Source organism: Ambystoma mexicanum, chromosome 5p, assembly GCF_040938575.1.
Source record: "Ambystoma mexicanum isolate Mex_15411 chromosome 5p, UKY_AmexF1_1, whole genome shotgun sequence".
In the NCBI taxonomy this organism is placed as follows: Eukaryota; Metazoa; Chordata; class Amphibia; order Caudata; family Ambystomatidae; genus Ambystoma; species Ambystoma mexicanum.
In genome coordinates this window covers 1,201,640,080-1,201,659,509 of record NC_090930.1, presented here as the reverse complement: position 1 = coordinate 1,201,659,509, position 19,430 = coordinate 1,201,640,080, and the positions used below count along the sequence as shown (strand labels likewise).

At 47.0% G+C, this 19,430-nt stretch overlaps 1 protein-coding gene across 8 annotated transcripts in view; it reads right to left on the bottom strand.

Annotated features, from left to right (window-relative positions):
* RELCH (RAB11 binding and LisH domain, coiled-coil and HEAT repeat containing) overlaps positions 1-19,430 on the bottom strand; it is a 1,825,259-nt gene that overhangs the window by 531,198 nt on the left and 1,274,631 nt on the right. For all 8 annotated transcript variants that reach the window (XM_069613666.1, XM_069613665.1, XM_069613669.1 and 5 more), the window contains one exon: positions 18,560-18,608. In XM_069613666.1, the coding sequence (XP_069469767.1) occupies positions 18,560-18,608 (49 nt within the window). The remainder of the gene's footprint in view (positions 1-18,559; positions 18,609-19,430) is intronic.

Sequence of the window (19,430 nt, the reverse complement as noted above, 5' to 3'; positions counted from 1 at the left end):
GAGGTGGGTGTGATGCAGTAGAAAAGGGATATAAAGTGGCATTCTCAAAGCGAACTAAGTGTGCAGGAAAAGGAATCAAGGTCATCGGATAAATCGTACCAATATATCCTGTCCATGACGTCATGTGCGGGGCGCGTAACAGCATCGAGCCTAGGTGACACAGAGCCACGCTGCGCCCCCTGGTGGCAAAGACCTTTCTGAAGGGGAGCTGCGCTGGAAATAGAATATCGAGGATGAGGTATCCGTGGAAGGAAGGAGTTCATAAGAAAATAAAAATTCTGTTTATTCTCCTGAGAATTTATTTAAGATTAGTAAAAGATTTTCCCACATCTGGGATAGTTGGAATGGACTACTTCGGTAGAGGGTTGTCAGATCAGTCTCCATTCACATTTAGTTTGGGTGTTCATTTATCCATACCAGCTATTCCCAGCTAAAGGTTCAATATAGGTCTTATGGGGTGTGGGAAAATTAAGGTGTTCATTTGAAGGGCTTGTTTTGGCAAGATGAAAACGGTCAGAAGGGCGCTATTAGACCTACTGGAGGACAGGAGTAGGATCTGACAGCTAGAAATCAAGGTTGATTACTCAGCGTCCGACTGGCAATTATTATCTAGGAATAGAGTGGCACACACAAAGGCACTTGAATCCCTGAGGAGAAATTACTTACGTAATGTTCTTTCTATGGATTATTCCCGCGCAGATTCCTCATCTGATAAATATCCTCATCCAGCTCTGCTGCTTCGGAAAAACTTCGACGGGGGCGTAAGGGACCTAGACTCGGCCGTTGATCCATCTTGCTCAGTGCTCGATCATCGGCGCCGAATAGGACATTCAGCGTCGTATATATACCACATCACTACGCCCCATACATTAGTTGCCCTCTTTTTTACAGAGCTCTTCCGCTGCATAGGAAAACAGAGAGAAAACAGGGCTAAACAGCCCATAAGAGGTGAATACAACAATAAACTTCACAAGCAAAGAAAATCTTGTGGAAGATACCACAATATGTAGAAACAGAAAAATTATGTTTTTTTTTTATTGGTTGGAGAGAGAAAACATGCAGCATGAAGACAGAAAAAGGTCATCCCAGGACCATCACCAAGTGTCAACCCACTAAAAAGCATGTGCTCACCAACCTTCAAGCTTTCTGAGCAGGGATGGATGTGTGGGGAGGTGAGGAATCTGTGGGAGAAGAATCCATAGACAGAACATTGCAGTAAGTAATCTCTCCTTCAATGGAGTGCCTTTCTCCCGTAGACTCCTCATCTGATAGACTCCCAAAGAAGTGAGGCAAATGGAGGCGGGCAGAAAGTTATAAGATTTTGGAGCATCGCCCTGCCAAAACATGCATCAGCCCCAGGGGCAATGTCTAGACGTTAGTGTCTAATGAATGTGTGTAGTGAGGATCATGTTGCTGCACGACAAATATCCCTAACCGAGACTTTCCCCTGTAAGGCAGTGGTGCAAAAACCCCTCTAGTCGATTGTGTGCCGTGATGCCAGAAGGCAGCTCCCTGCCTGCAGATCGATGGTCCTCCGCAATGCATAAAATGATCCACTGGGATAGTGTTTGTTTTGTTACTGCCAGGCCTTTACGGGCTAGTGAATAGGTCATGAAATGTTGATCAGATTTTCGAGATTCAGATGTCCTTCAAACATAGAAACTCAGGGCCCTTTTGGGATCCAGCTGATGGAAACACTCCTCTTTACAAGGGTGCAGATGTGGATAAAAGACCGACAGGTCCATGGCCTGTGACACATGAACGGGTACCATCTTCGGCAGAAATCCCGGCCTTACTTCAAGTGAGACCTTCTCAGGAAAACAACCACAAAAATGGCTGTTTGCAACAAAGGGCCTATAATTCACTAACACGTCTGGCAGATGTTATGGCAACTAAGAAAGCTTTCTTCAAAGAGAGCAGCCGCAAAGAATAGGTATGCATGATCTCAAAGGGAGCCGCTATTAAGAAAGTTAGAATCAGATTAAGATCTCAATCGGAGACAACAAAGGGAGTTGGCGGCAACTTAAGGCCTATCAGGAATTGGGCCACCACCGGGATTGTGAAATATTAACCTTGATCCTGGGACCACTTGAACACAGACAAGGCCACCAAATATCCTTTGACTGTGGTGACCTGAAGGCCTTACTGAGGCCAGTGACCAAAGGAACTCCATCACTGTAGTGGTGGGGCAAGAGATGGGGTCAATCTTGCGTTCCCTGCACCACGCTCAAATCTTCTCCACGTGTACAGGGATCTTGTATATGGTCTGCATGCAGCCAGCAACACCTGAAGTACCTCCCCAGAGAGGTCCCAGTCATCATATCTCATCATTTCAAAAGCCACGCATGTAGGCTGAGGGACTCAGTCGTTCGGGTTAAGTACGCAACCTTCCGACTTGGTTAGGGATGTGGGCGCCGAGGCAACCGGGGTGGTGGGTAGATGGTTAGATTCAGAAGGTCCGAGTACCATGTCCTCCTCGCCCAGTCCAGAGCGAGAAGGATCATGGATGCTTGAAACCTCTTGGGCCTCCTGAGAACCCAAGAAATGACAGGAATCAGAGGGAAGGCGTAGTAGAGAGGAAAGGTCCTATCCACTAGAAACGCATCCCATAGCGTGCGTTCGCTGGGAATTCCCTCAAGCAAAACTATCTGCACTTCATGTTGGACTCCTTGGAAAACAGATCCTCTGATGGGGTACCCCAGCGAGAGAAGACCTCCTCTAGGACTTCCTGGCACACTTCCCCGCTTGTGTGAGACCATGTTCTGCCTGCTCAGAGCATCCGCCAAACCCACTCCAGTGTCTAGGACTGCTCCGATGAACTGGTGCTCCTGCACTGGCATCACATGGGACGTCTTCAAGTTCAGGGAGAAGCACAGGCTGTGGACTAGTGAGCAGGTGCCCGCTAGGTGAGACAAAACCCGCTCCGCTGACTTCCCCCATATCAGCCATTCATCCAGGTACGGGAATACATGGACTGCGGATCTCCTGGGGTGAGCCGCCACTACTGCCATGAGCTTGGTGAAGACCCTTGGAGCGGAAGTCAACCCAAAGGGAAGCACGTTGAACTGATATTGCTTGTCCCATATAAGTTACCTCAAGAACTTCCTGTGCTTGCGATGTATCGGCACAAAGAAATAAGCATCCTGCAGATCTATAGACGCCAGCCAGTCCTGCAATTCGAGAGCATGGAGAATTTCTCGCAACGTCACCACCTTGAACTAGTCTCTCCTCAGGAACTTGTTCAAGGCGCTGAGGTCCAAAATGGGACAGAGACCTCCTCCCTTCATGGGCACTAGGAAAAACCGGGAATACCAGCCCGATCCTCTCTGCTTGGGCAGTACCTCTTCCATGGCGCCCTTCAACAACAGGGCTCTCAGTTCTTCCTGGAGCTCCTGTTCCAGTTGGCTTGGAGGCGATGGGGGTCTGTACAATGGTTTGGGGCCAGTGCGCTGACAGCTGTCCACCAACCAGCACGTTGTGGGAGGGGAAAATCAAAGCCGCTTAGAGGGCTTAACCGCCACTGCACTGCTTGTTGGCCGCTGGAAGACCCCTGTCCCTTCCGGTGCGCGTGAACATTCTGTCCATGCTTGGCCTGCGGGAGCTGCGCCTTCTGGCCATAAGGCACATAGCGCCTGTAACCCCTGCCCCTAGTGGCGAAGCTGAAGACAGGTTTGGCTGGCTACGCAGGTAATCTTAGTGACTTTGCAGTGATCTTCTCTCCTTACCTTTTTCAAGGGAGTCACCAGCCTGCCAGCCGAAAAGGAATTGACCCTCAAAGGGCATGTCAAGCTGTTTGTTTTGGACATTTAGTGAAAAGCCTGAAGACCTTAAATAGGCCTGCCTCCTCTCTGCAATAGCCGATGCCATTAAACAGCCCGCACAGTAGGCCATGTCCAGGCCAGTTTGCAGCGACTGCCTGGCCACCTCTTTCCCATCCTCCATCAGCTGTACGAAAGCCATCTCGCATTGCACCCTCAGGCTATACTATGCAACATGTTCCACTGTCATCCAGAGGCTGAAAGAATATTTTGCCAAACCACTGGCCACGTTAGTAGCCTTCAGCACCACCCTGCCTGAGGTAAAAGCTTTCTTGGCCATGGCGCCAATTCTTTTACCTTCTCTGTCAGGAGGCAGATAAGAGGTTGAAGATGCTGGTCTGGGGGAAACTGTGGCAGCCTGCACGACTAAACCTTCCGGGGAAAGGTGAGAAGACAAAAATGGCGCGTCTCCTCTTGCCGGCCTGTACATTTCGGTCATGTTGAGCTGACCGGGGGAATGGAGCAGGGATCTGCCACAAGGAGGCTACTCGATTGCCAGTTGCCAGGTTTAGAGGCATATTCCTCACATTAACGGCACCCTCGTCCAGTATGTCGGTCAACTCGTAACCTTGGACTGACACTGCTAGAGCCTGCTGTCATGAGGTGCCAACCACACTGTCTATCAGCACCCAAAACTTGGCATGGGTGAGGGTATACGGTTGGCCCTGCTGGAATTCCAAGTAAGGCGACGGGTCCACTCCGCTGGCATCATGAAGCCCCTGTGCCAACTCTAAAAGTTCAGCTTGGTCAACGAAATAGTCGATGCCCCCTGTTCCTATGTGCACAGGATTGACTCTCTCCTGATCATCCGTGTCATGAACCCCGAAAATGGATGACATGGTGCAGAAAAAATTGGTCCGCGAGTGCAGGGTAAAGGATTCGTTTCGCTGAGCGTCGGCACAGACGGCTTGTCCTTCGCTTGATAAAGTGACTGTCGGCATCGATTGGGGCTGTTGCACCGAAATGACACCGGGGACGCTCGGACCTTGAGGTGCGTGGCAAGGCTCCGGCATCAAAGGTTTCGGTACCTTTTTTAGCATTGAGCCCAAAGGTTTCCCTGACGCAGATGACATTGGTACTGGGGCTTGCGTGGAGTCGGATGTACCAAGTGCCGCTGCTGCCTCTGAGGCCTGCTGCTTGGGGGGGGCACCCGCACCTGCAGCAGCATGTTTTTTGAAAATTTCTAGCATCTGGACCTTGAAATCTTCCCACTCCTGCCAAGTGGTCGGCCCAGGCGATGGGTTATCTCATCCTGTCGAAGATTCAGAATCTTGACGGTGATGGTGGCCCCCTCTTTTTCTTGTGCAACGATGACAAGTGGCTCCTAGAATGGGACCTTTTCTTCGTCTTCCACCAATGCTTTTCTTTCTCTTTTTCTAGGGTAGGCCCCACATTCTCAGCCTCAGAAGACTGGACGGTCGACCGTGCTGGAGATTTTGAAGGCGGTCGGGCCAACAAGAGATTAGCACACCGATTCCACGTTCATTTTAGTGCACAATGCACAACCCTCTGTGTTGTGACCCTTGCCAAGGCACCAGAGGCATTTCTCATGAGGGTCAGTAACCAACATTTTGGAGTGGCAGTCAGAACACTGCTTGAAACCTGAGCCACTGACATCTCGCGGTCGAACGACAAATTGATTTCTGATGAAAATACATCAAATAGTCAAAGACTCGATCAATGTTTTCCTAAAGCAGCGTGTCGAGCATGCGGAAAAAAGTAACAGAGCTAATGATCGAGCACCGAGCAACATGGATCGACGGCCAAGTTCAGATCCACTACGCCACGCCCCCTGGCGAAGTTTTTCAGAAGCGGCACCTTATGTAACTTCATGATGAAGGATAGAATTTGAGTGGGATGATGGCCTGGCTTTTGAAGAGAGAGAATGGCACATGGGTTATTACTGCAATATGACAACTGGAGCATGGTATGGTGTATCACTATTCATGCATTACTAATATGTTCTTTGAATATTATCACCAATTATATGCTGAAGATGCTCCAGTAGATGCAGATCAAATGGAGTCTTCAAACCACTTTCTCATCTATGAGGGCAGAATAACGTAGACAGCACAGAAGTATTAAACACAGATAAGTCCCCTGGGAACAAGGGCTTAACAACCCAGTTTTAGATAGACAAATGTATTAGCCACAAAGTTATAGAAGGTGTTTAAGGAGGCCCAAGAGTGACAATCACCATCTGACATGAGGTGGCAGGCAGTACTGACTGCATCAAAAATTGAACATGAAGCTCCTCATCTCATCAGCCGACAGGCCCTTATCACTATTAAACACATACAGTAAATCTATTGATATTGAGTTCCATAGTGGCTCGACGAATTAGGAGGCTGATTGCATCAATGGTACATGAGGGCCAGTGTGGATTCACTCCTGAAAGTCACTCCAGCATGAATACCAATAAAACCCAGGCGACGCATGAGCATAATAGAAACTATGAGATATCAATGGTGATCATCAGGCTGGATGTGGAAAAAGCTTTCAATTCCCTGAACTGGGAGTTTATGCTGCGCACATTGAGGGCCTTTGGGTTTGGACCTATATTGATGAAGTGGGTAGTTATGCTATGCCTCCCAAGCGGAGAGAGCCAGAACAGGGCAAATATACACAGGAAAGAAAATTGCAGAGGGGTAGCCAATAGTGTTGCCCCTTATTTACGCTATATATATATATATATATATATATATATATATATATATATATATATATATATATATATATATATATATATATATATATATATATCTCGGAGCCGGAGCACAGGTTTTCTGGCATGCTAGAAGAGAAAGGACCTTGGGATAACCACAGGCGATGGGTGAACTGGGAACATCATACATGTTTTGTTAATATACTAAGGGCCCCCTTCACCTAGTTGAACACATTAGTTATGTCTGGTAGTGTTCTTTCTGACAGATTCTCTTCCCACAGATTCCTCATCTTACATACTTCATAAGCCACAATAACTGGCACTGGAAACATTTTCACCAGCAGAGGGTGAAGCCTGCCTTAGTGTGAACTCATTTCGATCCGTTAGTGGCATAGAATAAGTAAATAATCACTTGCTCTAAACCCTTTAAGGCATCTCTGAAGCTCCGTTTGAACAGATTAGGTGTACATATTATCAACCAAGAGGGACATGTGGAGGGGGTTGATGTCTGTGGGAGGAGAATCTATAAAAAAGAACTTTACCCAAGGCAAGTAGTTTGTTCTTCTAATGGAATGTGTCCTCCCACAGATTACTTATGTTAGATGCATTCCCATAGTAAGAAAGTTAAAGCGCAGGATGGAAGAGAGCAAGGATGACTGTATTCAAACCAGGACATTTTGTAGGACTACCCTCCCGAAGCAAGCATCCCGAGAAGCCATAGAGTCCAGTAGTAACTCTTTTAAAATGTATTAAGTGAGGCCCAAGTTGCCACCTGGCAGATGTCTAGGGCTGGAACACCTCTTTGGAAAGCGGAAGGAACCGTCACACTCATAGTAGAGTGCACCATAAAACCTGGAGGTACATCTTTTCCTGCTGGTTTGTAGCACTCTATAATGCAGATTATAATCTATACAGAGACAGAATGTTTGGTGATTGCAATGCCTCGTCGGCCAGCGAAAGCAAAGGTCTAGTCCTTGGACCTTGTCGCACAGCAGATAAGGGCCCTTTGGAGTGAAGTTGGTGGAAACTCATCTTCCTCGGAAGGGTGAAGGGCAGATACAAAAAAATGGTAAATAAATATTATGATTCAGTTTAAAGTCAGGTACAACTTTGAGCCAAAATGAGGGCCCTGTCCTCAGTGCAACCATCTCTAGAAAACACCAAAGAAGGTAGGCTGACTGAAAGGGCCTGTAATTTACTCAAATTGTATTCTATTCAAGTAGAGGAACACATTTAAGTGGGGCTGAAGCTCTTTTATAACATTACGTGTACATCTAACAACCTGTGCCCACAACCTCTTTGTAATTACTGTCGCCACTACTTCTTCCCATCATGTCCATTTTCCTCCATTGTTTCTGCACCCACCCTAATTGCCTTGTAAAACTGACACTTTGCACTGGGCTAGTGATTTCCAAGTAATCATTGCTTCTATTTGACACCAATTGTCTCTCTGCATGCTTAACAGGAAATTATTTGGATGCTGTGGAATGCATTTAAATCAAATCGATTGGGACAAACCATGTCTGCTGTACCCATTTCTTTAAACAATTGCTTTATTTAGATTAACACCGATATATTTGCTCTTTCCCAATATTTTAATTGTGTGGAATTACCACCAAATTGGGGAATAAATGCCATTTTCATAGAAGAACAAGTTACTTAACAAATGTAACATTCTTTTGACTAGATGTTCCTACCACGTATTCCTTATCTTTGATAAATCCACATCCAGCTTGCTGGCCTCGGAAACATTTTTCACATTAGAGGGTGCTGTGCGTCGACGTCCCTCGAGTCGGTGTCCCTCAAAGGCCTCCGTATCGGCGCTGACGTCACCATAGGTATAAATAGTCTCACACAGCGTCTGTTGCCCAGTTCCTTTTTGAGGTGCTGTGTTTGCATAGTATGAGATGGCTAGTACCCTTGAAGGAGCATAGGCTGCAACTACAAGGGAAGTTTTACTGCGGGGAAGGATGGGAGGGGCGATGAGGAACACGTGGGAGGAACATCAAGTCGAAAGAACGTTACAGTTGGTAAGTAACTTGTTCTTCAAATGGATTGTGTCCTCCCACGTATTCCTTATCTTTAATAGTCTCCCAAAGCAGTAATGTGTATAGGAGGCGGGAGTAAAACGAAATGATTTCTTTAAAGATGCGCAGAGTGCAACACAGCTTTCCCAAATTTAGTCTCCTGGCTAGTGGAGGAATCTAGACTGTAGAATTTGGTGAAAGTATGTGCAGACGACCATGTGGCAGCTGCACATACGTCTTTAATTGGTACTCCTCTTTGGAGAGCTGACGAGGCTGCAATACCCCTGGTTGAATGAGCCCTTAGGTGTTGAGGAGGATCTTTTCCTGCCAATTTATAGAACTCCATAATAGTCAGTATTATCCATCTTGATATGGTCTGTTTCGTGATAGGTAAACCTAGTTTATGTCCTGTATATCCCACAAACAACTGATCTGCTTGTCTAATACTTGCAAATATGTTAATGTAAAAACTCAAGGCACACCTTGGATCCAGCCTGTGTAATCTCTCTTCCACTTTCCCTGGGTGAGGAGAAGGGTAAAATGAAGGCAAGATTATTTTTTGTGTGATATGGAATTCTGAAACAACCTTTGGGAGGTAATTTGGCTTCACTTGAAGAACTACCTTATCTTTGTGAAAGACTGTATCTGGAGGTTTGCAAGATAAAGCGTGTAGTTGGCTCACTCTTCTGGCAGAAGTTAAAGCTCCTAGGAAGACTGTTTTTAGAGTGAGAAACCTTAATGGAGGAATGAAGAGGTTCGAATGGAGTACCCATTAGAAATTATAAGACTAAATTTAAATCCCACAGGGGAACTTGAAAAGGAGTTGGGGGAAAGACATTAGTCAATCCTTTCAGAAACTAAATGACTAGGGGCAATTTGAAATATAAAGGTTCCTCAGCCCTGCGTTTAAAGATTGAAAGAAAGCACAGCGAGGTAACCATTGATTGTGCCAACTTGAAGGCCTGAATTTGCCAAATATAGTAGGAAAGATAACACCATCGGTGTACTACATGAAAAAGGGTCAATATCCTTATCTCTACACCAGCTGCAGAATTTGTTCCAGCGGCAGGATTTAGTTGATGGCGTTCTGGCCGAAAGTAACACCTCCATTACATCATCCGGGAGGTCCCAATCTTTATCTCTCAACCTTTCAGAAACCAAGTGTGAAGGTTGAGAGTCCTGATATCCGGATGGAGAACCTGACCTCCCTCCTGCGAGAGAAAATCCTCTCTTTGTGGAAGACGAATCAGAGAACAGATGGACATGTCTAGAAGATCCGGGTACCACGTTCTCCTGGCCAAATCCAGGGCAATTAGAATCATGGGTTTCCAGAATCTCCTCAACCTCCTGATCACTTGAGGAATGACAGGGACTGGAGGAAACATATACAGAAGTTGAAACTCCCAGTCCACCACAAACGCATCCCCTACAGCTCCTCTCGGGGGAAATTCCCTTGAGCAATATTGATCGCACTTCCGGTTGACACTGGTGGTGAACAGATCCACCTGAGGGGTTCCACAAAGAGCGAAGATCTCTTGAAGGACTTTGTGAGCTAGTTCCCACTCGTGGGCGACTGGCCTGCATGCTCAGAGCGTCCACCGTCATGTTCTCCTCTCCGGCTAGGTGAACTGCTGATAGAAAGACTCCTTCTTTAATTGGCCAGAGCAGCATTGCCTCTCTGCACAGTGGCAGTGATCCTACGCCTCCTCTTTTGTTGAGGTAGTGCATGGACACTGTTGTCCATCATTATCAGAAATGTTTTCCCTATACTGATGGCAGGAAAGCTTTCAGTGCTAGTCTGATTGCTCTCAGCTCTAATAGGTTGATGTGTAGTCTGGACTCCGATGGAGACCAACGACCGCTGATGGTTAAGTCATTGGCATGGGCTCCCCACCCCGTGAGTAAGGCGTCCGTCACTAAGGTTATCTCCGGCCATGGTTGCCAAAACGGTTCTCCTTTCAAGATGTACTCCCGACAGGCCCACCACTGAAGGTCTCGTGCTACTCTGTTCCGGATTTGTAGGAGATCTGATATCCTTCCTGAGAATTGCGACCACTGGGTCCTTTGCGCCCACTGCAGAGATCTCATTCTCAGGCGAGCCTCTGGCACTAGATAAATGCAAGATGCCTCAGGCCCAGGGATCGTATCTCTCCAGGACTTAACTCTCTTCACTGGCTCCCAGTGGCTACGAGGATTAAGTTCAAAACCCTCTGTATTGTCCACAATGCCTTCTGGGGCTTGGGGCCGCAATACCTTCAACTCTCTCGTCCTAAATATCTTCCTTCTCAAGCTCTCCGCTCATCCGCATCCAACTTCTTCAGGGTCAGTCGCTTCTCCAAGCAACAAGTTGGTGGTAGATGCCTCTCTTCGGCAGGGGCCTCCCTCTGGAACAGCCTTCCTGCCTCCCTGAAACTTGAGGAGAACCATCTCCGGTTCTGGAAGCACCTCAAAACCTTCCTTTTTGCCTCTGTTTTCTCTCCCCCTCTCCCCTGCTAATTCCTGGCTGAAAACAGCACTGGTTACCTGGCCAACCTTCTGACTCTCAGGCCCAGGCCCCACCAGTTGCCCACCTGTACTGCCTGCCTGGCAACCCCTGCACTGGGGATTGTTTTCTGTATCCCTACAGTCCCCCTATCAGCACTTATGTCTGCACTTCCTCGCACTTGCCACCAGTGGCCGCTTATTTATCTATTTTATTCTACTATCTCGTGTACTGCACTTTCCCCTCTCCCTTCCCCACGCACTTTTCCCTTTCCCCCTCCCCATGCACTTGGGCGATCTGAATGATACCTGGCCTAGTAGGATCGTTGATCTGTCTTCCCTCTGTTCCCCCTCCCTTGCCTCATCGCGCCTTGAAACACTGGTGTATAGGCGTGTTATAAATGCCATATATCATATCATTGGTAGTGACTGTTACTGGTACGGAGGGATCTGGCAAGGACTTCCTTGAATCAGATGTGGACGAACCGACCACCGATGAAGAGCCTGACGAAATGCCTGATTGAGGGGGATTTTGTCTGTCCATGTGCCTGTGACCTGGGAGGTGTAGCGGGAGGGCTGATGATAGGGCGTAGTGTACCCCTTGGAGTACCAGGAAACTCTTCACCGCGGGGAATGAAAGGACAACCTTCTTTGCTGCAGGATCCCCAGAGAGCATGCCATGTGTGTCAGTTGTGATGGTCTGGAGAGTGGCATCCACTGCCTTCCCAAATAGGTTGTCCATGTCAAACGGCATGTCCACAACCTTGGTCTGTACGACAATGCAAATATGTGTGGCCTTCAGCAATCTTTGCACCGGAGGGCCACACCATTCCCCATCTGGCGGAACCCCAAGTCTGCTATATCGAGCTTGACTGTAATGGCGTGATCCAACAACACCTCTCCTTCCTAGAATAGGTACATGGCTTCGGCCTTCTTAACAGGGAGGAAGTCCAGCATGGGCCTGAGCTTGTACCAAAGCTCCCTGTCATATCGAGAGATGATGGTGAAGACGTTGGCGGCTTTGATGGTTGAGGCAACTGTGTAAATGATGCGCTTGCCAGTCGCATCCAATTTCTTGCCTTCATGATCCGAGGGCACCATGGATGATGAGAGAGGGCAGCAACGTGAGAATATGGGTGCCGAATCCAGGACCCGGTACTACTTCTCCAGCCTGACATGCTTCAATGGCATGGTATCAGGAGCCTTCATGATAGCTAAGCAGTCTTCCCAAACGTCGTCCAGCAACGGGACCGACACAATGGTCTTTTCTTGAGGACTCTCTGCATTAAAAAAGGAAGCATTTCTTCTTCTCCTCCTCTGGTACCAAACTGAAGAGCTTGGCTGCCTTCGAGATGGAGTGGGAGGAGCCAATTCTGTGCGGTGGTGAAGGCCTGGAGGGCTCGTCAACATCTGGTGGTTTCCTGTCAGCAGGCACATAATCTTCAAACTCCTTAGTGGGAATCGCAGTGGTATCAGTGTCAGTGCCAGTGTCCGTGCAAACTGGCTCCAAGTCCTTGCCAAGGGGCATTGTAGGCTGACGTCTAGGTGGCCAGGCTGGACCAGGTACAGGAGCAGCAGGCAGCTGCTTTTGAATCTCTGCCTCCAAAGTATGTAGGGTGGTCAGAATGTCCAGTGACATGTCTCTCAGTGCAGGAAGGGTGGAAATGGTTCAGCCGGGGCTGGAACCTCTTTTGGGGGGGGGAGGGGCAATGGTTCCCTGGTCTCCATCATGGTCTGACACAAAATCTTATGGAAGATCATCCTCAGAAATGGTGTACATATGCAGAGACATCCTCAGAGATCCGACCTAAGTTCGAGAAAATGCCTTGGTGGCAGGAAATCCGTAGGTGGAAGCAAATCTCTCAATCTACCCAAATCCTTCGGAAAGGAGGACACGATGGGAATTTGAAGAACAGGCGCTGACTACGAGGTCATGGTCGGGACCATTGACAGGGGTCCCAGAAGCAAAGTGACCCTCATAGTAGTCATTGTCCTTTAGGTGAAGGAAGAACTGTTTTTTCTGATTTCGTTGATGGGGTTGTCGACAAGGAGCCGGTTGACAAGGCGATCCTCTGCGGTGCAGTGGTCTTAATAGTCGACAAAGAGGACATCAACGAAGTGGTGGTCCTGGTGGACGATGTTGTCGACGGGCTTGCGTCGCCCATGAAGATGGCAGAGCCACTGAAGGGCCGCACAAGGTCTTCTCTTCGACAACTTGTGCTTGGACAAGGTCATGGACTTCCTCTCAGATGGAGGTAACCCACCAACCGGAAGGCTAACTGTCGACAGAGATGACGACGGATAAGACCCCTTCCAGAAATGAGTGCCGCAGCTGCGGCGACCATTGATGAAGCAGATGGAGCGTGATGGTTCGCTTTTCTTTGGATCTCGCCAGAAGGAGCATCCTCAAAAGTACCTCAACCTCTTCTTTCCAGAGGGAGTGTGCTCATGGGACCGGTCATCCCTGGATGAGGCATGACTGCGCCCAGAGGCCACTCAGAGGCCTTCTCCTACTCGACCCAAGCCACCAATCTCCCATGGCCATCCTTCTTGCTCTTCGACGAGCTACAATGGCAGATGTGACAGCCATATATGTTGTGATCTGGGCGAAGACAATACAGGCACTCGAGGTGCTGATCTTCAGCGAAAATGTTCTTCAAGCCACAGGTCTCTCAGGCACTGGAGACTTTTCTTCACTACATCGGACATGGTTGAGGTGAAGATGTAGGCCTAAGCCTGCACCTACTGGAGTCACGTAGGAAAGATCCAATGATGAAAGCGACTTCCTTCTGTGACAACGGGTCCCTGCTGTCAGTAGTAACTGCATGATGGTTGATGAAGAAAAAATGTCCAAATATTTCCAAAACAGTCAAAAATCCACACATTTCGAGGAGCGAAGCAAGAGGACTCCCAACATTCAAAATGTGCGGAAAAATCTGAAGATGGCCCCCAGGGGTGGAGCTTAGGCGGATGAGTGTCATTGGCCGGGGGCGGTATGACCCTAAGGACACTAGGTATAAAGGAGACGAGCAGTTTTCTGTCAAAGGGAAGCGTAGTTGGGCATCATCAGTGAGGTGAAGCTGTGTCTCTCTAAGAGCAGTGAGCAAGGGGTTCACGTTCACGTCTGGAGTCCCCTGGTAAGTTAAGGTGAGACCCAAAGTTACTTGTTATGCAAAACAGAGGGGGACTGGGACACTCTCTACCAGCACGAACACAGCCCATTGACTTGTTCTTGGGTGGATGGCCCCTGGGAGAGTCTCAACCAAGTCTTTAGCTCACTGTTCTTTTTACAGAGAAGAAATATCCCCACAAATCCCGAGGGGCAGTCCAGCACCGAAATGCTAGGCAATTCTCCTCTGAACAAGAGTACCACAGCAACCCAGGTAAATTTTCCCTACGACCCTGAGGAACGTCTGAACATTTATTCAGAGATGAATTAAGTCATTTACATCAAGACTGTACTAATCAAAAGACAATAGACACCAAGGTCCAAGAAGTCATTATCAAATCCCCAATACTACATGAAATGGTGGTGGAAGGGTAAAACAGATATTAGTGAGAGATTCACAGACCACATTTCCAGCAGTCTTAAGAGCTGAAAGCTTCAGAGAAACTTTCTGCAACAAAAGAGTACTTATACTTTTGAAAATCACAGATTAAGTTCATAAGTACTAATGTTTGTGGGGCACAGAAGGAAAGGGGAGAGATGTGAGAGATGTGAGAGGCATCCTTTCCATCATATGTAGAAGCTTCCAAAGATGCTGACAGAGCACACGCACTCTACTTGTTATCTACAAAGCCTGCGCAAGATTAAGATTTTGTACCCAAACATTTCATGGCATTTTGCAAAATGGATCCCAAAATATTGAGGAACTAGAATGGAAAAATAAAAATCAGCAAACAGATATAGCAGATTTAGAAACATGCAAACTAAACTTCCACACTTCTTTGAAATTAAATATTTATGATTATGCAGTGTTAAGTAAACCATTATGAATTGTGTCCAATTGGACATGTAGCATTTAAGGTTCCGCACTCACGTTATCTGTGTTTCCCCTTAGCCGCTTTCACATATTGAAGAACAAACAGGGGGAGAAAGGTTAAAGTTACTTACCTGTAACTATTGTTCTGCAGCATGGAATCACATGCTCATGAATATTTCCTGTTGTCAGGCTGTGAATTCTTGGTAAAAGAAAAAACAGTTTCACCTTCGCTTAAAAACTGCATTTCTCCTCTAAACCAATCACTGTCCTCTGGGTCATACTGCCCCATCCAATGACAGTCCTTTCTTTAAGCCCTTCCCCTGGCAGCCATCTTCAAATTTGGTAAGCACATGGTGGCAGTATGACTAAGAAGAGCCGAAGAGGGGTTGGAGGGAGGATTCGCATGTGAATCCATGCCAGACCCATGCTGGAGAACTATAGTTACAGGTAGGTAACTTAAACCTTCTCCTGCATGGGGTCTGGAATGGATTTGCATGCTCATGAATAAGGAATATATAGCAGTACAACATTACCCAACCAAGGGAGATGGCAAAGCTCAACAGAAGCAATTAACTGTTACCTCTGGAATAGGCTCACCTCAAGCAAACAGGTTGCGTAGCACTGCTTGGCTGACTCTGGACTCCTCCCTAGAATCCCTGTCAACGCATTAGAACTTTGTGAAGGTGCGTGCGGTCCTCCTGATAGCAGCCCTGCAGATGTCCAGCAGAGGCACACCAGACAGGAACGCCGTTATCGCAGCAATCGCTCTGGTGGAGTGGGCTCTCAGACGGCCAAGCAGCGGTCGGTTCACCAACAGATGACAGTGCATGATGCAGCCGGAGAGCTACCTTAAAATGGAAGCCTTATACGAACAGTTGAGAAGTCTTCTGAAAACTCTTCATGCGTGTCACGTAGAACTTCAGGGCACAAGCAACATCCAGCGACTGCAAGGCTCTTTCCGTCGGCGACAAATGTTTCGGGAAAAAAACAGGTAACACCACGGGCTTGTTGAGGAAGCTTCGGCATGAAAGAAGGGAGCGTACACAGCAAACCCCCTGGATTCGTGGAAAGTCTGTTAAGGTTGCTTGCAGGATAGGGCCTGGATCTCACACCTACCCTTCTGACAAAGGTGATGGCCACAAGGAAAGCCATTTTTTTACGAGAGAAACTTGAGTGGGGCCTGATGCAGTGCCTCGAAGGAGGCCCCCCATGAGCCTTGTTAGAACCACGTTGAGTTTCCACGCCAGGGCCGGAGTCTTCGCCAGCGGGAAAGATCTGAAAAGTCCTTTGAGGAACTCCTTGACGAGTCGGTGGGACCAAAGTGAAGATCTTCCTGGTGACCTGGTGTAGCAGGAGATAGCCACCAGATGCACCTTGATGGAGGTGTGGGCCAGTCCGGAACTGGCCAAGGATAGCAAGTACCGAAGGATCTGTTGGGCTGTGACCCTTAGAGGGGTAATCTTCTGTCACCAGCACCACTTAGCACTTCAAGGTCGATAACGCCCTGGCCTTGGCGAGGACTTCCGTCCAGTCTGCTGGCAACTCTAAGGCTGCAGGAGCCAAGCCCTCAGGTTCAGTGATCCTGTGTTGTGATGAAGGATTGCACTTCCTTCTCTGGTGAGAAGATCCGGAACCACTGGCAGCTTGACGGGAAGCAATGCCGACAGGCTGAGAAGGTCCGGACACCAAATCTGCCTCGTCCACGCTGGTGCGAAGAGTATCATCTTGCATTGGCACTGTCTTAGTGTGTTGATGACTCTTAGCAGGAGAGCAGAGTGGCTTTTCCCTCCTTCGTCCACGGCTTCTCAGACTTCTCACCAAGTTTAGCCGGGGTAGTTGACTTCCTCTTTGAAGAGGAGATTGATGATAGGCTGGCAATGGAGGCAGAAGGTGATGTCGATCACGCCCTATCCACTTGGGACCCGCTTCCGCAGCGAACCCGGTTGACTCAGATTTGCCACTCTTGGCCGTATATATTGGGCCCTCATGGATGAGGCACGCTCAAAAGACTTAGAAGACCGCTCCTCGGACCGGCGGACTTGGGTGAGGCATGACCCTGCCCGGAGCACGGGTCAGAGGCCTTGGCTTTAAGCCATGCTGCCAGCCTACTATGCCTGTCCTTCATTGTTTTCTTGTAGAAACCAAGGCATATCTCGCACTCTACTTTCTTGTGGTCCGAGTGCAGGCAGTAGAGGCATTGCAGGTGCTTGTCCTCCACAAACACATTCCGTAGCCCGCATTTGGTGCAGAGCCTGAAGAGGGACCTTCCCTCCTTCTCCGTCATGGTCTGAGGGCGCGAAGTAGGCCCAAGAGGCCTTGTAGAATCTTCAATGGATTTTTGCCCTCGAGGGGTGCAGAACTTCACTGACAACGAGTCCCTGCGGTTGGCAAATGAAGAAAATAGTACACTGGCTTCTTTTAAACAAAAATAGACTTTTTTCTGTCAAAAACACATACAAATAGCTCAGCAAGCAAACTTGAGGACTCCCAACAATGAGGCATGCAGTAAAAATATGAAGATGGCTGAAAGAGGAGGGGCTTAGGGAGAGGACTGTCACTGGATGGGGGCAGTATGATTGGTTTAGAGGAGAAATACTTTTTTTAAGTGAAAGTGAAACTGTTTTTTCTTTTGCAGAGGATCCCCAGCCTGACGACGGGGAATATTCATGAGCACGTGAATCCATGCCAGACCCCATGCTGGAGAACATAAATTAGACCATCTACCCTGATGGAATTTTAGTTGCATTGAGCAATTTTAGCAAAAATAAATCCAATACCGATTTACAAAAGAAAACTTTTGTGCAAAATGTTTCTTTTTCACAATAAATATTACACATACAAAGGTTTAAAAAAAATGCATAAAAAATAATTGGGAGTGTGCTACAGACAACAACATAAGTTACGCAATGTTCAAACATGATCATAAAAACGTCATTAATTTGATTAGACCCCTATCCTTCCAGTATTGGGTCACATCAATAAAATATACCTGATAGCAGCACTAGTTAAAGACAACTGATTTCCCTTTAGGCTACGTAACCAAAAATCGGATGCCCATAAAAAACAACCAAAATGCAGATAACTTAAAAACTATAATTTCATGCATTCAATAAATAGAGGTTTCAACCATCCTTGTGTATTTGCATAATCTACAGTATCAAGCCTCCCTATGCCTCTTTGATCTAGCTCCCAATACCTCGTCTGTGGACAATAAATAAAAACGCATTCTCAAACTGATTGCTCCAAATCTTATTTAAGTATTTCAGTACTATGTTAAGTTTCTTCTCTTCTGTTTGGATACTTCAATAATTAATATGCATTTCGATCACTTGTAAAAAAACAACAATACATTTGCCAAAGCATCTGTTTTACAGTCTACAGTCAATGAATTAGAAACAAGGAGTCTCGTTGAAGCAATCAAATGACATAATAAATCTATACATGTATTCAACCAGCTATTATTTTCGTTTGATTTCTTGTTATCCACTAAATTCTTGATATCCATATACAATTAGTTGGTGGGTGGATCAAATATCTTAGTATACAGGGATTTTCAAAAGCAAGCATGGTCTTTAGATTACTCACCAACATTTTCTTCAGAGAGCCTTAATATTTCCTGGAACTGTGGTTTTACCTAGAAAATATTTGTGAATTCAGTAAAAGCAAGCCTATGACAATATTAGCTACAAAACATACATATAATTAGGGATAAAGGTAATGTTTTACTGTAAATAAACAGATTGACAGATGAGGATGATACAATGATAACGTGATAACACTACATTCAAAATATAATTAACAAATCAATAGGAAACCTCCCCATAATCCTTTGACAGATTACAGGCTTCTTTTTCTCCACTGTCTTAAACTCTTTCTTTTACCCCTATCTGTACTGTCCATATTCTTGTCAATTGTTGTGTTCATCAAGCTATTTGTCATATATCGAATGGTTACTTAATTTTCACGCTAGGTCTGAAATGAGGGATATCTTCATTACAATTATGTACACAAGAAGATTGTTGTGTTCAGGACTTGGAGTTCCAGAATGGAGGCACACATGGGTTCTAAGGGGAGACGTTATTGTGGGGGAATTGGAAGTGGCGGCTGTCAGTGGGTGCCGCGTCACAGTCTTGTACCCGCAAATGCAAATAAAGTACGTACCCAATACCGTGGTGCCGCCTCTCCAAACTGGCGACGAGGGCCACCTCGCAGCCCAGCAAACAAACGATAAGCGAGGTGCAGCACCTATGCCCCGGCCCGTGCAATGGATTAATGAAGGAAAGCCCGAGCAATGGAGAAACGTGCTGTGGCAGGCATCCAGAGCCACAAAAGAGAGTGGACAGTTACTGCACATAGTATGCAGAAGAAATCAAGTATCAGATGATGTGTTATGTCGGCCATATTGACGTAGAACGTTCAATCACGTAGAGAAAAAAAAAGTCTAGAACGTTCTTTC